The 18,972-nt window shown below is 40.2% G+C and overlaps 1 protein-coding gene across 1 annotated transcript in view; it reads left to right on the forward strand.

Moving 5' to 3' along the window:
- The window catches only part of SPON1 (spondin 1), a 302,639-nt gene that overhangs the window by 70,554 nt on the left and 213,113 nt on the right, over positions 1–18,972 (forward strand). Inside the window, exon 3 of the mRNA XM_508295.7 lies at positions 8,629–8,762. Within this exon, the coding sequence (XP_508295.3) occupies positions 8,629–8,762 (134 nt within the window). The remainder of the gene's footprint in view (positions 1–8,628; positions 8,763–18,972) is intronic.

An 18,972-nucleotide genomic window follows, 5' to 3' on the forward strand; every position in this document is an offset into this window, starting at 1 on the left:
TCTTCAGGCCCAGCCCACCCAGTACCCACATACCCAGACCAGAAGCTGCTGTCCTCAACTGGGGGTTATCACACCACTATCCCTGATAGGAACCTTTGGTCGTGGTGCCTCAGCATTGACCACTGAGTCCCCTGAGTTGTTTCCTTAATCACATCTCACATCCCCCACAAAAGATGTCCCTTGTTATCCCAAGGCCCAGTTTCTCAGACTAGCCTCTCCTGCTCACTCTGCTCCAAGCCCATGTTCATGGGACTAGTTTCCTGCTGTGGATGCTATTCCAAGTTCCTGTTCTAATTATCTGACTTCTCCTTGATTCTCATGTGGGAACTGGAGCCCTGACCTGACCACTAGTCCTGACCTCTGTGTCTGGGGCTCTGCTTCCTGAGGACAAATGTCCCAGATGCCACTTACGTGGACTTTGGAATAGTATTCTCCTAGATGTCTCACTGCCATGGCCCACCCACGTGTTAGAACGCTTGCAACTTCATCTGGGACCTTGATGCTGTTCAGGTTCATCTCTTGAGGCTTATGTCTGTTGAACCAGAAAGTGTGAGGAGGTGACATATAAGGGGAGATAATCCAGATCAGAGTTGAGGAGGGGAGTCAAGATTAGATTTAGGGAAGAAGGGTTGTATGTTCAGATCTGAAAAAGAAAAGCCCATAAATAGGCTGAGGGAAGAGTAGGCACCCTCAGAGTAAAGGTGGGTCATGATGTAGGTTTCAAAATGGGTATGGCATGTGATTTAGGACTAAGACTTCGTTCAATGAAAAGTTTTAGAAGCCTAGAAAAATCATTCTATTAGCTTAAAATGCCCCTGATATTTGAAAAGGCATATTCATGACCAGATACCCAACCAGTTGCTTTAACTATAGGCTGACAAGTATTGGGGAAATCAAACCTTGTCTACCTGTCTAAACTTGGTGGATATCTGGGTTGTCTCACCTGGCTGGATGGGAACCAGTCACAGATTAAGATTTCTCTGTCTCTTGCAAGGAGTCAAGCAGCTGCCTTATCAGCAAATCTCTCCCAAAGTGACTTTAAAGTTAAACTTAACCCAGGAAGTTTTATTTAAACCTATATATAAAATAGAAATGTTATCATTGGAATGTTGTAATTAGGTCCTTTAAAAATATTAAGCTGGGTGTGGTGGCATATACCTATCATCCAAGCTACTCAGGAGGCTGAAGCGAGAGGATTACTTGAGCCCAGGAGTTCACAGCCAGCCTGGGCAACATAGTAAGATCCTATTTAAAAAAAGAAAAATGTATAACCTCTTCATCTAAAGTAATACATCATCATTGTTGAAAATTTAGAAAACACAAAAATTATACAAAGGAAATAAAAATCACCCATAATACTATTACTAGACACAACCACTCCATTGTAATATGTTTTAATTTTCTGTCTTAGGTAAAAAGAAATCACAGATTGAAATGAATGACTGCCATTTAGTTGGTAGCTAACACGGTAGGATTCTGAGACCCACTCTAGATGACGAGTGTGGAGACGTTTGGGATTGCCAGGAGGTTTGAGAGCAGGTTCTGATAGTGCAAGGCTTTTCAGAAGAAGCTGATATTTTCTGAGAAGCAAACAATGTTTGGAGGATTCTCTGGATCGAGAGAAATAACTCCTTCTGTTCAATGCTTAATTACCATCTGGCAACTGAGGTTGTGGATAAACAACCGTATTTACCTGAGGTAGCTTCTATGGATTGGAGAACATTCTTCTTTGTTTCACTTCTGGGCCAAGGGTCTTAGTCTTACGTCCCCCTGGGATCTTGGTCAGAGTTCACCTGGAGAGAGCATGGACTTTGGCTTCAGACAGCCCTGGGTCTGAATCCAGACAGATCACTCTGAGCTCCAGTTCCTCATCTGTAAAATCTTCTGTTCCTATCAAAGGTCCAGTGATATGACCATGCTAGGTACCTGGCAGATAATAAATGTTAACTCAATATGAGTGCCTTTTGGCTTTCCCAGTTGTAGTCACCCAGAACCTTCCCAAGGATTTTAAAGACTTAGGATTAAAAATTCCTGCCAAAGTTCTCTGCGACCATCAGCAAACAGGGTCCTCACTGGACTCACTATTCTGCAAGTCCAAGAAAATCACATTGTTTGGAAACCTACCCTCATGTCAACAAAGCTGCAGAAGAGAGTCTAAGAACCTGTTAAGAAAATATGAAGCAAAAGTACTATTCACTTTTACCAAGTACTTATGTGTATGTTGGAGTGGAGTGGGGTCTTTTGTTGTGGGTTGGTCCAGTGTATGTGGTTTCATGGGACTAGGATTGGCTAGAGAGAAATTTCCTGCCTATCATAAAGGATATGGCACTATTAGGAGGGACTGTAGCATAGGGGAAAGAGCATGGACATTATGGCCAAGTAGGGCTGACCTCAAGCCCTAGCTCTGCCATTCTGGGACTTTGGACAGGTTGTTGAACCCATCTGCATTACAGTAGTTTCCTAAGGGGTGGGTTTAATAATGCTTATTTTTCAGTGTTTGAGGGAATGGAAATAATATACGTAAAGGTCTTCATCAAGAGAAAGTGCTGAAAAATGCTATTATTATTATCAAGGCTATTAATAACCATCTAGGGAAACAAAGTCCAAATTCAGAAGGAAGTCCAGGGAATTATCTAATTAAAGGAGCTGAGACACATATTGTGGCCAAGTCATATAGCCAGGAACCTCACAACAAAAGGGAGGAGGCAAGTACACTTAGTTCTTTTTTTTTTTTTTTTTAAGACAGGGTCTCACTCTGTCACCCAGACTGGAGTGCAGTGGCACAATCACAGTTCACTGTAGCCTCAACTTCCTGAGTTTAAGCAATCCTTCTACCTCAGCCTCCCAAGTAGCTGAGACCACAAGTGTGCACCATCACAGCTGGCTAATTTTTTATTTTTTTATAGAGATGGGGCCTCACTATGTTACCCAGGCTGATCTCGAACTCCTAAGCTCAAGCAATCCTCCTGCCTTGGCCTCCCAAAGTGCTGGGGTTACAGGCATGAGCCACCATGTCCAGCCTACTACACTTCATTCTTACAGTGCACACTTATTAGTACCAGCTACCTTGCAAAGTGGTGATGAAATGATGACTATTTTTAAAAAGGCTTTGGAAATAGGAATTGACCAGGGCCTTGGCAAGAGAAGACACATGACCAGTGTACAAAGTGCAGGAAGCAAGGAGGGAGATGGCACAATGTGAAGCTAGAGGCAGGGAGGCAGGAACTAGCTTCTGTGTAGGATTTCAGTCTTGATTCTGAAAGCAATGAAAAGCTGTTGAAATACTCTGAGGAAGGAGATAATTATATTGTAATGATATTTGTGTTTTTAAAAGGCCTGTGGCTTGCAGTGTAGATAACAAATTGGAGAAAGACGAGAGAGTATATAAAGACAGTTAGAATGATGTTACATTAGTTCAGAGAAGAAATGATGTAGCTTAGTCCAGGGTAATAGTAAGAATGGTGGTAGACATTCAGGAGATATTTGGAAGGTAAGCTGGACAACATTTAAATATGGAGGATGAAGGCAAGGAAGAGCCATGGGTGACCTCCAGGGTTTCCGACTTGCACAATTGGAGTAGGACCAGGTTAGAGGGAAGACGGTTAATGGTTAGGTTAGTTATTAACAGGGTAGATTTGAGGTGTTTCTGATATATCAAAAGGTAAATGCAAGTAAAAGATAGAAAGTTGGAGATACATGCCTGGAACTCAGAGAAGCAGCCAACACTAGAAATATAAACGAATGAATCATCTATACAGAGGTAGTAATTAAAGCCATGAGTTGAATGAGATCACCTACAGATAAAGAATCAAGTCAGAACAGGAGAGGGTTTACGACTGAACCTTGAGCAAATTCAAATTTAAAGGCCAGTAGTGGAAGATGAGTAGCCAAAGAAAGTGGAGAGAGTGGATGGGGGAAGTTGGGGGAGGGCACCAAGAAGGAGCTATGGCACAGAAGGCAAGGGAGGAGAGTCAGTTGAGAAGAAGGATGACATAGGATCCATTGGATTAAGCATTGCAGAAGCTTAGCTAGAGTTATTTTGGTAGTGCAATGTGGCCTGAAAATACACAGAACTGGGTTGATGAATAAGTAGGAGGTGAAGGGAAGACAGTAAGTATAGCTACCTTATTCAAGTAATTTGATTGTGATGAAGAGAGAGAGAAGACCGTAACTGGAGGGGGATGAAGAGTTAAGTAAGGTCTCAGCTTTTTTTTTTTTAATTTTATTATTATTATACTTTAAGTTTTAGGGTACATGTGCACAATGTGCAGGTTTGTTACATATGTATACATGTGCCATGTTGGTGTGCTGCACCCATTAACTCGTCTCAGCTTTTTAATGGGAGAGATTTGAATGTGCTTAAAAGACAATGAGAACAATTCAGTTGGAGCACAAGTTGAATCCAGAGAAGAGTAAGGAGATAATTGTTAGAGTTGGGAAGAAGGGATGGGACCAAGACAGTGTGGTATTAGTAAAAAAATAGTCTAACAGAGCAATGGAGTATAATAAAAAGCCCAGAAATAGACCCACACAAATATAGTCAACTGATCTTTGACAAAGGAGCAAAGGTAATATAATAGAGCAAAGATAGTCTTTTCAACAAATGGTGCTGAAACAACTGCATATCCACATGTAGAAAAAAAAAAGAATCTAGACATAGACCTTACACCCCTCACAAAAATTAACTCAAAATGGATTACAGACCTAAGTGTAAAATGCAGAACTATAAAACTCCTAGAAGACAACACAGAAGAAAGCCTAGATGACATTGGATATGGCAGTGATTTTTTCAGTACAACACCAAAAGCATTATCCATGAAAGAAATAATTGATAAGTTGGACTTCATTAAAATTTAAAACTTTTGCTGTGTGAAAGACACTGTCAAGAGAATGAGAAGACAAGCCACAGATTTGAAGAAAGTATTTGCAAAAGACGTATCTGATAAAGAACTGCTATCCAAAATATGCAAAAAAAACTCTTAAAACTCAACATTAAGGGCCAGGCGCGGTGGGTCTTAATTCCAGCACTTTGGGAGGCCAAGGCAGGTGGATCACTTGAGGTCAGGAGTTCGAGACCAGCCTGGCCAACATGATGAAACACTGTCTCTACTAAAAATACAAAAATTAGCTAGGTGTAGTGGCACACGCCTGTAATCCCAGCTGCTTGGGAGGCTGAGGCAGGAGAATCACTTGAACCCAGGAGGTAGGGGTTGCAGTGAGCCGAGATTGTGCCACTGCACTCCAGCCTGGGTGACAGAGTGGGACTCTGTCTCAAAAAATAAATAAATAACGACTGGGCGTGGCAGCTCATGCCTTTAATCCTAGCACTTTGGGAGGCCAAGGTGGGTGGACCACTTGAGGTCAGGAGTTCAAAACCAGCCTGGCCAACATGGTGAAACCCCATCTCTACTAAAAATACAAAAAAGTTTAGTCAGACGTGGTGGTGGGCACCTGTAATCCTAGCTACTTGGAAGGCTGAGGCAGGAAAATTGCCTGAACGTGGGAGGCAGAGGTTATAGTGAGCTGAGATGGCACCACTGCACTCCAGCCTGGGCAATAGAATGAGACTCCATCTCAAAAAAACAAAACAAAACAAAACAAACAACTCAACATTAAGAAAGTGAGCAACCCAAATAAAAAATGGTAAAAGACCCAAACAGAAACCTCACCAAAGAAAATATACAGATGGCAAGTAAGCAAATAAAAATATGTTCAACATCATACGTCATTAGGGTGTTACAAATTAAAACAATAAAGAGATACCACTATACATCTATTAGAATGGCCAAAATCCAACACAATGACAACATCAAATCCTGTGGAGGATGTGGAACAACAGGAACTCTAATTGTTGCTGGTGGAAATGCAAAATGGTAAAGCTGCTTTGGAAGACAGTTTGGCAGTTAAATCTAAATATACTATTGCCATATGATCCAGCAATTGTGCTCCTTGGTATTTACCCAAATGAACTAAAAATTTTATGTCCACCCAAAAACCTGCACATGGACGTTTATAGCAGCTTTATTCATAATTGCCAAAACTCGGAAGTAACCAAGATATCCTTCCATAGGTGAGTGGATAAACTGTGGTACTTTCAGACAATCAGATGTCATTCAGTGCTAAAAAAGAAATGAGCTATTAAGTCATGAAAATACAGAGAGGAAACTTAAATGCATATTACTAAGTGAAAGAAGCCAATCTGGAAAAGCTACATACTGTATGATTCCAATTCTATGACATTCAGGAAAAGGCAAAACTGTGGAGATAGAAAAGATTAGTGGTTGGGAAGAACAAGGGATGAATAAGAAGAGCACAGAGGATTTCTGGGCCAGTGAAACTATTTCATATGATACTACAATGGTGGATACATCTCATTATACATTTGTCAAAACCCCTAAGATGTATAATACCAGGAGAGCAGCATAATGTCAACTGTGGACTTTGCAGGATAATGATATGTTAATATAGGCTCATTGATTGTAACAAATGTATCATTCTGATATAGGATGTTGATAGTGAGGGAGACTGTGTGTGTGTATGTGTGTGTAGGGGTGAAGGGACAGGGAATATGTGGGATAACCCTGTACTTTCCACTCAGTTTTGCTGTGAACCTAAAAGTGCTCTAAGAAAATAAAATTTATTAATGTTTTTTTAAAAAGTGAAGTTGGATCCCTACTCTATCATATTAAAAAATAAACTCCAAATGGATTGAAGACCTAAATGTGAAAGGGAAAATTATAAAGCTAATGAAAGAAAATATTGGAGAATATCTGTATGATCTCAGTTTCTTTAGGCAAGATCATAAAAGTGCAAGCCATAGGAGATAAGTTGATGAATTTGACTAGAAGAAAGTTATTTCTGTTAAATGAAGAATTCCAAAGGTAAGACTAACCTCTGGGTGCCAGAAAGGAAAAGATATTTGTAGATGTTGAGGTATTCATGTCTAGAAAATCCCCCAAAACAGCAAGAAAAAGACAATAAAATCCACTGGCAAAGATTTTGAATAGACAATTTGCAGAAAGGCAAACCTGATAAATTTGTGAAGATGATCAAATGTAGTAACATTAAAATAAGATACTACATTATAAGCGTCAGATTGGAAACAATTAGAAAGTCCAGTAATAACAAGTACTGGTGAGGATATGGAGGAAATTAGGAACACTAGTACATGGCTGATAGAATAAAAGGTATAGCTATTCTGCAGTACTTAGTGAAATTAATATGACTATACCCACAACTTAGCAATCCTACTACATTATCAATCTTGCTGAGAAACTCTGATCACAAGTACAGCAGCACGAGGTTCTTCATTACATCAATATTTGTGGAGACAAGGAACTAGAAGTCAACTAAGTGCCCCTCACTGGAAGAATGGTTACATAAAATGTGATCTATGCATGCAATGGAATACTAGGCAACAGTCATAAACAAATTACATTTACATGTAGTAACAATGATATAGCTCAAATGTGTAAAGTTGAATGAAAGAACCATTAAAACACAAAACAATTCTAAATAACACACACACACTCAGAACAACACAAATACTTAGGAGTGAATGCTAAGTAGAGGAGGAAAAGTGGAAGTAGGATAAAAAGTATAAAGATAAAAAGTAATAGAAAATGGTCTTTGCTTTGTCCAGTGATAAAATTATATGATAAGCTATGGAGTTTGAGGTACTTCATTCCTTTTGTCTGTTGTCCTAAGAAGAAAAGGAATTTTTAAAAGTAAAATAAATACAATATAGGTATAATAATTTCATAAGATTGTGTTTTGAAGATTAATTCAGATAAAGCACTTAACTTAGTGCCTAGAACATATTAAACACTCAATGAATGTTATCTATTAGTGCTTTCAACACTATTCATGATACAGCTACTACCAATCTATTGGAGTTGGCACTTAAAACCAATTGGATTTAGATTACTTTCCCCCAAAAGATCCTTTCAGGTCTAATATACTATAGTTCTGCAAGAGGGATAGGGAAATACCACAGGAGGCCCCGAAGCAACAGGCAGGAGAAGAGATGGAACATCCTTGGGGAATGGGAAAGGCTACCATCTTGTTTGTAGCATCATAGGAAACTTTGATGGTTAATTTGGGAGAATACTGATTAGTAAATACAATGCACAGATTAAGGAAGTAGGAACTGCGCTAGTAAAAAGTGCTATGAAGCTGGGATACTTTATATACTTTGCTATACTTCCTCCAAAAGGGTGTTTTAACATTTTAAGTTATAAAATTGTAGCTGAGTTATGAAGTTTTGCTATGCAGTGTTTGATTTGGATTACCCCTCCCCCATCCTCCTTCTTCCCCAAAGTGGGACACAGGTCGTTCTATTGAAATAAGCAAGATCATCACCTAGTGGTTAATTCCTCAAAGTGCTGACACAAGATTTGGTCCCAGAGAGCAAAGATGTGCCCAGTCTGTGTCCTCATACAATGTTAATTCATTCAACAAGCGTTGACTGGGACTTTATGCCAAGCACTATTCTGGTGCCTGGGGATACAGAGTTGCTAACATAAAATGACAAGTTTAAAAATAAAGTTAAGGAAGTACCAACTTAGAAGCTTAAGCGCCCTCTCAAAATGATGTTGCACGTATTTATTTCCCACTGGTTTTCCGTAGATCATAGACGAAGAAGAAACTCAGTTTATGAGCAATTGCCCTGTTGCAGTCACTGAAAGCACTCCACGGAGGAGGACCCGGATCCAGGTGTTTTGGATAGCACCACCAGCGGGAACAGGCTGCGTGATTCTGAAGTAAGTAAACATGGAATCCTTCCCTGCAGTTTATCAAAGACTTTGTGGTGTGATTGCAGGAAAAAAAAAAAAAAGTTCTTTACTGAGCATCAGAAAGTTGCATCATCTCTCTTCCATCCCTTATCTGAATTCTCAATAGCACCATAGACTATCATTGGTGAAGTGTTCCATAAAGATTCATTTGCTAGAATCTCTATTTTCATCAAATAGGATGATTCTCCTGGCCACCCTGTCCTACTAGAGCTAATTATATTAGGGCTGGTTAAGAAAAATTACAAACCAGGTGAAGATAATCTTTGACTTTTTCCACCTGGAATTTAACACTTTTTCTTTTCTCGGAACATACAGCACCTAGAATCCTTAAACTCTGCTTAGGCTGCCCCGAGACCCACGTGTGACCTCCATTAGCCCTGAGCTCCGCTTTATGATGCTATCTTCTTCCTTGCCCATCAAAATGGCCCTCTGGTGCCACTTCCTATCTGGCCTCCTGACCTCCTTTCAGTGAGTTATAATAGGTGATAAAAGGTATTAACCAGCCAAAGCAGTTTTCCTCTGAAAGGTAGCATTGTCTCAAACCTGTTTCTCCAAACTTATGTGCCACAGAATGATGGTTTGGGAAATGGAAATAGATGGGCAGGAAAATGATTTCTGTGGTCAAATGTTTGCAAAATGCTGTGTACTAGATACCCTTCTTACAGATTCATAATACTAGCATAATGAAGGTTTTGCAAAGTCCTGGCGAAAAAAAAAATCTGTTTAATTTGGTTTCACCCAGTATTTACGGTGACATCTATTAACATTCACAGTTTGGTGAAACATAGCCATAATCTATTTTAAATAGGTTTGAAGTCCTATATGGAATGATGCTGAGAATGTTAGGATTTCATACCAGCAAATTAGTCATGGGTAGATGGAGAGGGTTCCAGTCCTAGCATCCAAGAAGTCACTTTTTTTTAATGGAAGTAGGCACTGAGACCTTCCCAACAGCCTTTCTCTTTTTTAAATCCTCGAAGGTCTTATTTATGTATTTGGTTCATTTGTCAAATATAGTCATTTTGACAGACTTAACAACTGTGGTTAACTCCAGCCCACCCCTGAGGAAATCCCGATAAGAAAGCCCACCTAGGCATTGCAGTACCTGCAGTTCTTAGACTTCCACTGTGCTTGGCTTGTGGAAAAAACCCCACAGAGTCTCTGAAGCATCTGTCCATTGTCCAGACTCACCCGTCATTGTCTGGCCTCCCTTTGCCGCCATCTGTCTGGACATTATTTGTTTCTTTCTTAGTTTAATGCAAGCTGAGCATCCTTCCTCAGATTCCTTGAGCAGTTTGGCTCTTGGCATTAATCTACACTGGTCATTAAGAAAAACTCAGAATTTTAAAACATGAAATCATATCTATAAATGTCAATATATAACATGTCTATAGTATCTAGTTAAAATGTGGGAGATGGCCTTGTGGAAATGAACAAAGACCCCTAAAATGAGAACAGAGACTGTGTGTTCAGAGCCTGTTGTATAACAAGGGAGTCAGCTGCCATTACTAGCATTTGGCAGAGTCTCAAAGACAGGCAGAGGACTGGGAAAGCCTTCTAGTGAAAACAAGAGAAGACTGATTGGAGGTTCCTTGGCATGAGGAAGCTGGAGGCAGGCTAACTACAAGTGGAGCATCTTATGTGATTGGTTTGGAGGGCATATTTGGCTTCCTCTGGTTAGTTCTGAGTTGAAAGTGGGGGAGGTGGTGAGGGCAAAAAATAGAGCAGTTGACAGTTCCTTGGACAAATCCTGTTTTTCTTTGTCAATTGCTGGGGCCCAGAGACTAGGGGTCAGAGTACTATGGTCACTGTGATAAATAACCTTGCTATTGTCTGTTAGTATTTTCACTCTTAGCCCAGAGACTGGGTTCCCAGCTTGGCCCTCAGTGCCCATCCCACCACCCATGACAGCCCAATGGCTCCACAGAGCCTGGAGCTCTAAAGAAGATGGGCTGAAAATGTCAGATCTATGTGAGGAGCCTTCCTGCTCTAAAAGCTCTCATCCCTCTGGCCCAGATCTCTGGTTTTCTTTGATTTATTGTTCTTACAACCCAGAAGCATTAGATCTTTTTGGTAGAAGCCAGAAAGGCATCTCTTGTTTACCCATTAACAATCAATGTATGTGTACATATGTTTATCCATTAACATGTATGGCTTATTCATTTGCTCATTCTTCCAACAAATGCAACTGAGCTTCTATTAGCCCAGGCATCCAGGATATACACAATGGAGGTATATTCTTGACCCTGGAGGTTCTTACAAGTCAAATAAGGGAGAGAGAAAAAGTCAACCAATGCTTTCTGTGTACCAAGAACTCAGCGCACATCTAGCAGGCTTTGTCTAATTTGATCTTCACAGAAAACTACTCCCATTTTACAGAGGAGGAGACAGGCCCTGGGGAAATTAGGCAAGTTTTTTAAAGTCATGAATCCATGTAATATTAAAGTCCATGTTCTGCCTTTCTTTTATTTATTTTTTCTCTGGAGGAATCATATATAAGCTACAACTATTTATTAAAGAAATAGTAATTGTATGGGCAGGACATAAGTGCATTCACCTCATAAAATTTCAAACAATACAAAAAGTAGTAAAATACAGAAAATTACAGAATAAAGAAAAAGTTAAAGATCCATGACATCTTGGCTGGGCACAGTGGCTCATGCCTATAATCCCAGCACTTTGGGAGGCTGAGGCAAGCAGATCACTTGAGGTAAGGAGTTCGAGACCAGCCTGGTCAACATGGCAAAACCCTGTCTTTACTAAAAATACAAACATTAGCTGGGCGTGGTGGTGCGCACCTGTAGTCCCAGATACTCGGGAGGCTGAGGCAGGAGAATAACTTGAATCTGAGGGGTGGCAGTTGCAGTGAGCTGAGACTGTGCCACTGCACTCCAGCCTGGGTGACAGAGTGAAACCCCATCTCAAATAAACAAACAAATAAATAAAATCCATAGCATCTCTCTCAATTCCAGTTTTCTACACAAAGGCAATAATAGAATCAATTTGGTTTGTATGCTTTAGACTTATCTCTGCTTTTACATTCACAAAGGTAATCATAAAAGCACATAGTTTCATTCCTGTGGGAATTTAAGGTTACACAAATGGTATCATGTTATATGTAATGTCCTGAACTTGAATGGTTTTTTACTAAATAAGATGTATTAGAGATATGTCTGGGTCAGTACATACAAAGCTACCTCTTTTTGTTTTTTAACTGCTGCATGTCTATGGTATGGATGTTAATTATTCCAAAGTTAATGGACATTTAGATTGTTTCTGGTGTCTTACTATGACAAATAATGTTATGATGAATATCCTGATACTTGCCTACTGAGCAAATTTCCAAGTTTTTATCCACAGTAGATGCCAAGAAATGGGATCATAAGGGATGCACATTTATAATTTTATTAGATGCTGCCAAATTTTTCTCCAGAAAGCTTTCCAACTTAAACACTCTCCCTGACTGTGAACAAGAGAGCCTAAATCTTTACTTGCTCAATGGCACTTGGTATTATCAATCTTTAAGATTCATAAAGATTGTGTGAATGGCCCATTCATATTCTTGTCCATTTTTTAATAATCTGTCTTTTAAAAATTGATTTACATGGCCGGGCGTGGTGGCTCTTGCTTGTAATCCCAGCACTTTGGGAGGCCGAGGGGGGGGGCAGATCGCCTGAGGTCAGGAGTTCGAGACCAGCCTGGCCAACATGGTGAAACCCCGTCTCTTCTAAAAATACAAAAATTAGCCAGGTATGGTGGCATGCCCCTGTAATCCCAGCTATTCAGGAGGCCAAGGCAGGAGAATCACTTGAACCCAGGAGACGGAAGTTGCAGTTAGCTGAGATCCTGCCACTGCCATTCAGTCTGGGGGACAGAGTGAGACTCCATCTAAAAAATAATAATAAAAATTTAATTATATGTTTAATTTTGTTTTAATATATATAAATATTATATTTAAAATATAGCTTATAAAATGTTTTTATAAATATATATAAATACATCTTATATATTTACATACATATAAAATAATTTGATTTATTTAGAACATATTTATGTTTAAAATTGCTCTTTAGGTAGTCCAGATAATGACACTTTGTTGTAAATTTCAAATATTTCTCTCCACCTTTCTTTTAACTTTGCTTGTGGTTGTCTAATCAGTCAAAAGTTTGAAATTTTTATGTAATCAAATGTATCCATCCTTTCCTTTATGAATTTTGATTTTATGTCTTGTTCAAAAATAATTTTCCTATGCCTAAGGCTATAAATATATTCCCATATTTTATAGATTTTAAAATAAATGTAGGTCTTTAATCTTCCTGGAATTTAATATTGTGAATGATATGATATTAATAAGCTACCACAGAAAATAGATGGCATGCTCAAAATGAGGTGCCAGAGGAAAGTTTAATAAGGGTCTATTCACAATGGTGGGGGCAAAATAACAGTGAGGGAGGGCTATACAAGGAGGGCCTGAAGAAGCAAAAGGAAAAGGCAGAGAGGATGGGGTAGAGAGGACCACCCCTTTACAGGAGCTAAGACCTTCGGTTAAGGGAAGCAACTAGCCTCAGGTATCCCAACCCTACTCCTTTCTCTAATTCCTTGTGGACTCTCCCTTTGGTGTGGCTCCAACTACAGGAACACAGAGCCCACTGATATAATCTTTACGGAGTATTCTCAGTCTTTAACTAGGGGGCAGAAGAGTAGAGCAGGTATCCAGAGGAACAAATCAAAGATATCCACCATAGATGGGAAATTGAAATCTACCTATTTTTCCCCAAATGGGTAGTTGTCCCCCATCCATTTATCAAATGGTTTATTCTTTCCTTGGTGGGCTGAGATGCTACTTCATTAAATGCAAAATTTTTATACAGGTCTGATCTGTTCTGTTGATCTTTTTATGTATTCTTGCATGAAACCCACACCATTTTATAGTGTAAAATGGTTTGAAATGGTTATGTTTTGATAGCAAGTCATTGCTCATTAGTCTTCTAGTTCAAACTGTTCATGGTCATTCAAGCAGATTTCTAATTCCTGACAAATCAAAGAATAAGTTTGTTGTGTTTGATAAAAAATCATTTTGGGATTTTGAATGGCTTTGCACTGAATTAATAGTTTCCCAGAATACATAAGATGCATTCTCAGTCAAAAACATGGAATGTTCCATATTTATTTTGGTCTTTCATATCCTTCTTAAAATTTTGTAATTTTCCTTCATTTAGATTGCACATTCTTGAGAGGCTTTTTCCCCACATAGGTAATTTATAGTTTTATTTCTTTTGTGAATGCGATCTTTGTCTTGTTGTGCTTTCTAATCATTGATCCCTTGTGTTTAGAAAAGCTATTGATTTTTGTACCTTAAGTTTGAATTTGGACACTGCTGAACTCTCTTGGTAGTTCTAATGGCTTATTCTTTCATTCTTTTGGGATTGTCGATGTAAATGATCATATCTTAAAATAATGAATATATATATACCTTTTGTTTCTTTTTTATGTTTTAGTTTATTATCTAGAAGCTCTAGTACAGTATTGCATAGTAGTAGTCATGCTTATTCCAGATTTTAATGGGAACACTATTTTACTTTTAAGTGTAATATTCAGTATTACAGATTTCAAATCAGTGCCTTTAATCAAGTTGAGGAAGACCCTTTAGCTAAGAAACTTCCCTTCTTTATCATGTTGAAGGTGTTATTTGGGAAACCAACCAACCAGTATTCCATGTGTAAGAGTAAGGCAAGAAGTATAGGCACCCAGAGTATACCAGACATTGAGAAAGATTCAGGGTATAAACAATGATCCTGACTTTCAAAACACTTTGTCTAGTTGTGATGTATATTAAAATATTTATGCAAAAGCTAGCAAACCGAAGACAGATATTAATGGGGGACAAATTAAACATGGTAAGAGTTCAGAGAGGAGATGAATGAGGAATGGAAAAATCAGAGCCTCTTGGAAAGGTTAGCAGTTACATCTTGAAGACAGTGTTAGGGTTTAGATAAAAGGACAGAAGAGAAGAGGTTATTCCAGGTAAAAGGGGTGGATAAAGTGAAAACTGAAGTGAGAGCAAACATGGCAGCCCTAGAAGACAGTAGACAGACGTTTCAAGATTAAAAAGCCTTTGGGGACAAAATCCATTGCTAAATCATAGAGTCCCTCCAATGTCAACAGGAAGAGATTCTAGAGTAGTTGAGGGAGCCATTAGTAGTTATTAAACAGTGGACTGACACACTGGGAGGAATGTTCATTAAAAAGTTAATAAGGGTGGGCCAGGTGTGGTGGCTCACGCCTGTAATCCCAGCATTTTGGGAGGCTGAGGCGGGCAGATCACCTGAGGTCAGGAGTTTGAGACCAGCCTGGCCAACATGGTGAAACCCTATCTCTACTACAAATACAAAATTAGCCAGGTGTGGTGGTGCATGCCTGTAATCCCAGCTACTTGGGAGGCTGAGGTAGGAGAATCGCTTGAACCCAGGAGGTGGAGGTTGCATTGAGCGGAGATCATGCCATTGCACTCCAGCCTGGGCAACAAGAGCGAAACCTCATCTCAAAACAAACAAACAAACAGGTTAGTAAGGATACTTAAATCTGGCAGCAAAGTTCAGGACAGATAAAGAGGGGGATACCAACTGTGCTGCAGAGCCCTCACTTGTAAAAAGGAGCATTTGTGTTGTGGTGTTTGAGTACTATTCCTGGGAGAAGGCAGCCTAGTAGATAAGCTGCACAGACTGATGAATGTCTATAGATGACAGCTCTGAAGCCCACATAGCTGGTTGTGTTCCTTTGCCCAGGAGTGCCGGGAAGGAAAATACATAGCAATTATGACTTTCCTTTTGGCACAAACCTGACACCATTTCCATTTTCCATTTGGATGCAAAGCTTTGAACATTTCTAAATTACAGACTTTCCAGGCAGCCCTCCTTATAGCCTTCTCCCTACAAATGAGTGACCCAGCACTTAAAGTTTCCCTGGCATATGCTACAATGCTGCAAGAATGCTGCAAACCATCATAGACAAGTAGCGATTGATTAAAAGAAAAAGCCCCCATGAGTAGAATAAATGTTTACAGACCCCACCAGAAGGAAGTTCCGTACCCTTCAGTCTGACAAAAGTTTTATCTCGTGAAGTGATCCTCTGTTTCCATGGATTTGTTACCTTTGGATAGATTTCCAACACTTACTTGTCCCTTCCTGGAAGGGTCTGAGATGTAGATCATCCTTCTCCTGAGAACACACTCATTTGGTAAACCATTAGGAAATTCACTCTTAGGAAACAGTGGTTGGTAAAAGGCAGACGTAAGAGACAAGAGCCAGGCACTGTTCTGGGTGCACTACAAATACTTATTTCATCCTCATAGCAACCCTATGAAGTAGATATGAAGGAGGAAGCTGAGGCACAGAGAGGTTCAGTAATGTTCCCAAGGTCACAGAGTAAGTGACAGAGTTGGGATTCAAACAGAAGCATCTGGGCTCCCAAGTCTGTGATCTTCATACTGTACTCTGCCATCTCAGTCTGATGCCACAGGGTCAGGTTGAACTCTGACTCTTCTCTCCCTCCAACACCATTAGAGCCAGATCTTGGCTCTTTTTTTTAATCACTTGCTCTACATTCATTGCCTAATTCACAGACACTTCTTGCATTACTCTTACAGAAACCTCCTGACTGATCACTCTAGTTCCTTACCCTCTGGTCCTCCTCACGCTGGTATAAGACTTGCTGTCCTCAGGCCCATCTGAGTCACACCACTTACCTAACACTTGAACAGGGCTCCCCAGCACCTTCAGATAAAGTCCAAATCCTGATCAGAGCATATAAAGGTGCCTATGACCTTCACCAGGTCCCTCACCAGCCTTCCACTGCATCTCTCTCTGAACTCTGAATCCTCCCTAGCCTTTTTTGTCTGTCCATTCCTTTGGTAGCGCTTACTGAACACCTCCTGCTTGCGGGCAGTAAGGACACAGAGGCTGCCTTTGAGGTTGGCACAGTCTAGGGAAAATCATGAACATACAAATTGGGTCCACAGCCCTTCATCCACAAACTGAAATCCAGAAAGCTCTAAAATCCAAAAGATTTTTCATAACTCATTTAGGGTCAAAACCTGCCCTAAACTGCCTCAAAGTTACGTATGGTCTTTCTGTGTACATATTAATGTGTTTGATGGTGAGATGCTGTCCCAGACCCTGATGGGGGCATTACAAGATACATGGAATGTGTACTATATTATTCAAAATATTCTTAATTTCAAAACATATCTGGCCTCAGGTCTATCAGAGAAAGGACCTTGGCCCTATCGATGCAATCCAGGGTGGGAAATTCAGTAATGGAAGCATCACTCAGGGTGCTTAGGCAGCCCTCTGGCAGGACTGGGTTTCATGTAAATGTTAAAAAGAAGCAACTCATTTCTTGCTAGTGAAATAACCTATTCCCAGCTGCAGCTGCTACAAGATATGAGAACTCATTCAATGTTTCTCACCACCAAAGAATAAAGTCAAAATTCCTTAGCATGATGTCTAACTCTGTATATTTCTAGCCACCTTTACAACCTTATCTGTAGGAACTCCTCCCCACACAGGACTCTGAGCTTCATAAAGGCATAGATCAATTTCATTCTTCTTTGTGGTCGTAATGTAGGTCAGCAAATCACAGCCCATGGGCCAAAACTGGTCCATTGCCTGTTTTTGTAAATAAAGTTTTATTGGAACACAGTCACGTTAATTCATTTGTGTACTGTTAGAGCTCTATCAAGCTATAGTAGCAGAACTTAAAAGTTGCAATGGAGACCGTATGGCCTGCAAAGCCTGAAATATTTATCTGGCCCTTTATAGAAAAAGTTTACTGACTCCTGTTCTAATGTACACTCCAGCATCAGGAACTCGATAATTATTGATTCTTGTCCTAGGTTCTTCTAAAAGCCCAGCTGAGACCTAAGTTTATAAGCAGGTAGTTTATTTGGGAAATGATCCCAGGGAGCAAGAGTGAAGGGTGAGGGTGGTGATTTGGTCAAGTGTTATTGACTTGGCCACCAATGCAGGCCATTGGTGTTTGACCCCAGTTGGGGCCTTTGGAGAAGGCTTATGACATGTGTCTCAGAACAGTGTGCCCAGGGTAAACCGGGGAAGCCACTATCCATTGGCCTCCATCCTTCACTAATCAAAGGTGGCCCCATAGCATTAACTCCCCTCCACTTCTGAGATGCATACATGTGAGTATTCTTAAGATTCTGAACACTTGCTGCAGCATCAGAGAAGCTCTGGGACAGGAATCAAGTGGTACACCATGCAGGCAAGATGTGCATCATCCCATTGCAGTGGGGGCAGAGATGGTCAAAGTCTGTACAGAGTTAGTCACTGCAACAGTGGTTGGAGTCAGAGTTGTGCTGAGAGGATGTGAAGAGGGGTGTAGAGTTGCCTATTATGGTCTGAATATTTTGTGTCCACCCCAAAATCCATTTGTTGAAATTTAATCCCCATTGTGATGGTATTTGGAGGTGGGACCTTTGTGCTATAATTAGATCAAGAGGGTGAAGCCCTCAAAAATGGGATTAGTGCCCTTATAAAAAGACACACAGGGAGAGATGTGGTGGCTCACACCTGTAGTCCCAACACTTTGAGAAGCCAAGGTGGGAGGATCGTTTGAGTCCAGGACTTTGAGACCAGCCTGGGAAACATAGTGAGACCTTGTCTCTACAAAAAATAAACAAAATTAGCCTGGTGTGCTGGTGAGAGCCTATAGTCCCAGCTACTCAGGAGACTAAGGTGGGAGGATAGCTGGAGCCCAGGAGATTGAGGCTTCAATGAGCTGAGATGGCACCACTGCACTCCAGGCTGGGAGACATAGTGAGACCCTGTCTCAAAAAAAAAAAGAGACAGGGCTTCCTTTCTCTCTCTGTCATTCACTATGTGAGGACAGGAGGAGATGGCCATCTTTAAACCATGAAGAGGGCCTTTACAGGGCACTGAATATGGTGGCACCTTGATCTTAGACTTTCCAGCCCCCAGGACTGTGAGAAATAAATTCTGTTGTTTGTAAGCTACTCAGTTTATGATATTGTATTTTGTTATAACAGCCTGAACAGACTAAGACAGTGCCCAATACATTGATTAATCAAATAATAAGTAGCTTATATTTATTGCTAACCACTATGCTAAATGCATTGCATGTCTTATGTATGTCTTATATAATT

The sequence above is a fragment of the Pan troglodytes genome, chromosome 9, assembly GCF_028858775.2.
Source record: "Pan troglodytes isolate AG18354 chromosome 9, NHGRI_mPanTro3-v2.0_pri, whole genome shotgun sequence".
Taxonomy (NCBI): domain Eukaryota; kingdom Metazoa; phylum Chordata; class Mammalia; order Primates; family Hominidae; genus Pan; species Pan troglodytes.